This window comes from Eutrema salsugineum, unplaced genomic scaffold (assembly GCF_000478725.1).
Source record: "Eutrema salsugineum unplaced genomic scaffold, Eutsalg1_0 scaffold_16, whole genome shotgun sequence".
Lineage (NCBI taxonomy): Eukaryota > Viridiplantae > Streptophyta > Magnoliopsida > Brassicales > Brassicaceae > Eutrema > Eutrema salsugineum.
The window spans coordinates 901,815-905,672 of NW_006256858.1; the positions used below are offsets into that span (position 1 = coordinate 901,815).

The 3,858-nt window shown below is 46.2% G+C and overlaps 1 protein-coding gene and 1 pseudogene across 1 annotated transcript in view; one reads left to right on the top strand and one right to left on the bottom strand.

The window, feature by feature from the left end:
- Positions 1 to 2,997, top strand: part of LOC112087790 — a 4,841-nt pseudogene extending 1,844 nt beyond the window's left edge.
- Positions 2,998 to 3,110: 113 nt separating this feature from the next.
- LOC18021024 (aldehyde oxidase GLOX) overlaps positions 3,111 to 3,858 on the bottom strand; it is a 1,819-nt gene continuing 1,071 nt past the window's right edge. Inside the window, 1 exon segment of the mRNA XM_024157634.1 lies at positions 3,111 to 3,858. This exon segment is cut by the window's right edge and continues 102 nt beyond it. Within this exon segment, the coding sequence (XP_024013402.1) occupies positions 3,209 to 3,858 (650 nt within the window). The 3' untranslated portion in view covers positions 3,111 to 3,208.

A 3,858-nucleotide genomic window follows, 5' to 3' on the forward strand; every position in this document is an offset into this window, starting at 1 on the left:
CTATTATTTGGAGGAGAGAACCGGATAGAGATGCTGAAAGATGAAGAGGGGAGATGGGTTTCGGATGCGTCGGAATTGGAGACTTTTGCTGTGAATTACTACAAGAGATTATATTCGCTTCAAGACGTAGATGAGGTGGTGGAGAGGTTACCAGCTGCAGGCTTTGAACACCTCACTCATGAGGAGGTTTCGGTTTTAAATGGAGCGTTTACTTCCGAGGAGGTGGAGACATCTCTGCGTAGTATGGGTCGCTTTAAAGCACCTGGATCAGATGGTTTTAATCCTGGGTTTTATCAGCATAGTTGGGAGGTTGTAGGGCCATCGGTGACGAGATTTGTCTTGGAGTTCTTTGAGAATAATGCCTTGCCAACAGCAATGAATGATGCACTTGTGGTCTTAATTCCGAAGGTGGAGAAGCCGGAGAGAATAACGCAGTTTCGACCGATTAGTTTGTGTAATGTTTTGTTTAAAATAATTACAAAAACAATGGTCATGCGCTTAAAGACAGTGATATCGAAGTTAATTGGTCCAGCACAGTCAAGTTTTATCCCAGGGAGACTAAGCACAGATAATATAGTTATTGTTCAGGAAGCGGTCCATTCGATGCGTCGAAAGATAGGTCGCAAATGTTGGATGCTTCTAAAACTCGATCTTGAGAAGGCTTATGACAGGATACGTTGGGATTTCCTAGAGGATACGTTGAGAGTGGCAATGTTACCCGAAATGTGGATTGCTTGGATCATGAAATGTGTCACTGGACCGTCGATGAATGTCTTATGGAATGGAGAAAAAACTGAACCGTTCCAGCCATCGCGGGGTTTGAGACAAGGAGATCCGTTGTCACCATACCTTTTTGTCTTGTGTATGGAGAGGTTATGTCATCAGATTGGAATGGCCGTTAGCCTGAAAGAGTGGAAGCCGATTAGTCTCTCTCGTGGGGGACCGAAGTTGTCGCACGTATGTTTCGCAGATGATCTGGTTCTCTTCGCCGAAGCTTCAGTTGCACAGAGTGATACGGAAGGTGTTGGAGCGTTTTTGTGTAGCTTCGAGGCAGAAAATCAGCCTGGCAAAATCAAAGATATTTTTCTCAGGGAATGTACATAGCGATTTGGCAAAGCTCATAAGCGATGAAAGTGGTATCGAAGCCACTAAGGAGTTGGGGAAGTACCTGGGAATGCCAATCCTGCAGAAACGGATTAACAAGAACACATTTGGTGAGGTTTTGGAGAGGGTCACATCGAGACTGGCTGGGTGGAAGGGTCGGTTTCTGAGCTTAGCTGGAAGAGTAACTTTGACGAAAGCGGTCATTGGGTCTATTCCTGTTCATAATATGAGCATAATTATGTTACCAGCGAGCATACTGGACAAGCTTGATTGGGTGTCGAGGGCCTTTCTCTGGGGAAGTACTCTTGAGCGGAAGAAACAACATCTTATTGCATGGGACAGAGTGTGTATACCGAAACGTGAAGGTGGGCTTGGTATCCGTTCAGCGAAATCAATGAACCGAGCCTTACTGGGAAAGTGGGATGGCGACTTTTACATGATCAAAGCAGTTTGTGGGCACGGGTGCTAAGGCATAAGTATAAAGTTCGGGATATACATGATACAACTTGGCTGGTGCCGAAAGGTACCTGGTCGTCTACGTGGCGGAGTGTGAGACTGGGGCTAAGAGAAGTGGTGTTACCGGGTGTTACCTGGGTTCTCGGGGACGGGCAGGAAGTGCGATTCTGGACAGATAAATGGGTTTTAAACAGGCCCTTGACGGAGGTGGTAGTAGGTGGGTTACCGTTCCAAGAGGTGGGTGCTCGAGCTTGTGAGCTATGGACAAATGGAATGGGGTGGGATTTAAATCGTATTGCACCATATGTGTCACATGAGGTGACCCTTAAGCTTGCATCGGTGGTGGTGGTAAATATGACGGGATCATTGGACAGGATATCTTGGGGAGAGAAATCTAACGGAATGTACACGGTGAAATCCGCATACTCCTTATTGACGAGAGATGAGATACCAAGACCGAACCTAGAGAGATTGTTTGAGCGGGTATGGAGAGTGATCGCGCCCGAGAGGGTTCGGGTCTTCCTTTGGCTAGTTACTCAACAAGCGTTAATGACAAATGTGGAGAGACATAGACGACATTTGTGTGATACAAGCTTGTGTCAAGTGTGTAAAGGGGGTGATGAGTCCATTCTCCATGTGTTGCGAGACTGCCCGGCAATGGTTGGAGTATGGAATCGTTTAGTTCCTCTTCGCCAGAGACGAGTGTTTTTCTCTAAGTCATTGATCGAGTGGTTGTATGGTAATCTAGGAGATGCGACAGATTCCGATGGAAGCTTATGGGCTACTCTGTTCTCGATGGCGGTCTGGTGGAGTTGGAAATGGAGATGTGGAGATGTGTTTGGGAGGAGAGAGAAATGGCGTGATCGGGTAAAATTTTTACGTGATCTAGCTAGGGAGGTCACGGTGGCGCACTCGTTAGTCCATGGGAGTAAGAGGAGAACGACAACCGAACAGAGATGGATCGCGTGGAAACCTCCAAGTGAAGGATGGGTGAAGCTCAATACGGACGGTGCATCTCGCGGTAACCCATGGCTAGCTACAGCGGGCGGGGTATTGAGAGACGTTGATGGAAATGGGAGGGGAGGGTTTGCTTTAAATATCGGTATTTGTTCAGCCGTATTGGCGGAACTTTGGGGAGTGTATTATGGACTGGTCATCGCTTGGGAAAAACAAATCACGCGTTTGGAGACAGGGATAAATGATTTACACCCGCTGTCTTTCCTGGTATGATTGTGCCATGGCTATCTATCAAGGGACTGGACAGTCCGCATTGCTCACGTGTATAGGGAAGCTAATCGTCTTGCCGATGAATTAGCGAACTATGCGTTTTCATTACCGGTAGGTCTTCATATGTTTAACTTTACTTTAGAAAATGTTCAGTCAATTGTTTTAGAGGATGAGAGCGGTTTTACCCGTCCTAGAGATATTCGTTTGTAGTTGTTTTTTTTTAGATTTTGAATAAATTAAGGGGGCTCTGCCCCCGGTTTCAATAAAAAAAAAATAAAGTTTGAGTTTTTCTTATTTTCAAGTTCTTTCAAACTTTCACCATGAAAAATATTTATATTACACCAATTTTTTTTTTTACACATTCAACAAGTTTTTTTATACTCATGATAAAAAAAAAAATTGAAAATCTCATGGTTTTAAATCAAGAAACTATACGTATCCAGCGAGCGATGCTGGGAACACCCTGGTTAACGGCGAACGCCATGTAATACCCTGGCGGCGAAACGGCTCCGTTTAGTGGGGCCGTACATTGAATCCTATAACGACCCACTCCGTCTGGTATTGACGGCCCAACGGTCAACTTCACGAGCCGTTGACCTTGAGAGAACGAGTGAGTCGCGAAAGGCGCGTTTCCCCAATTGATCTGAATCGTCTCCACAACCGGCAACGGAACCGTCACAAACACGTCGAAGACCTCGCCGTACCGTACGATCTGCGGGATTTCTCGGATCTCGGGTCGGAGATTAGCCCGATCCAGTGAAAGATACTCGGGAGAAAACGCTTCGATCCGTAGCTCGGTGGGAAATTCCGCGTTGAATTTGTAGAAATAGTGAGGATTACTTCCGGCGAGAAGGATTCGACCGTCAGGCAACAGATTCGCCGTCGAATGGTACATTCTGGGCACAGTTCCTGGATTCAGTGTCATGAATCGCAATCCAATTGGTTGTTCGGGTCGGTATAAAAGCGGGTAAAGACACGGATTCGATCCCATTTCGAATCCTTGACTTCCGGCTTGAGCTCCGTTTATGATCAGAATTTCTCCCGTCGGTAAATTCACCATATCACCCATGA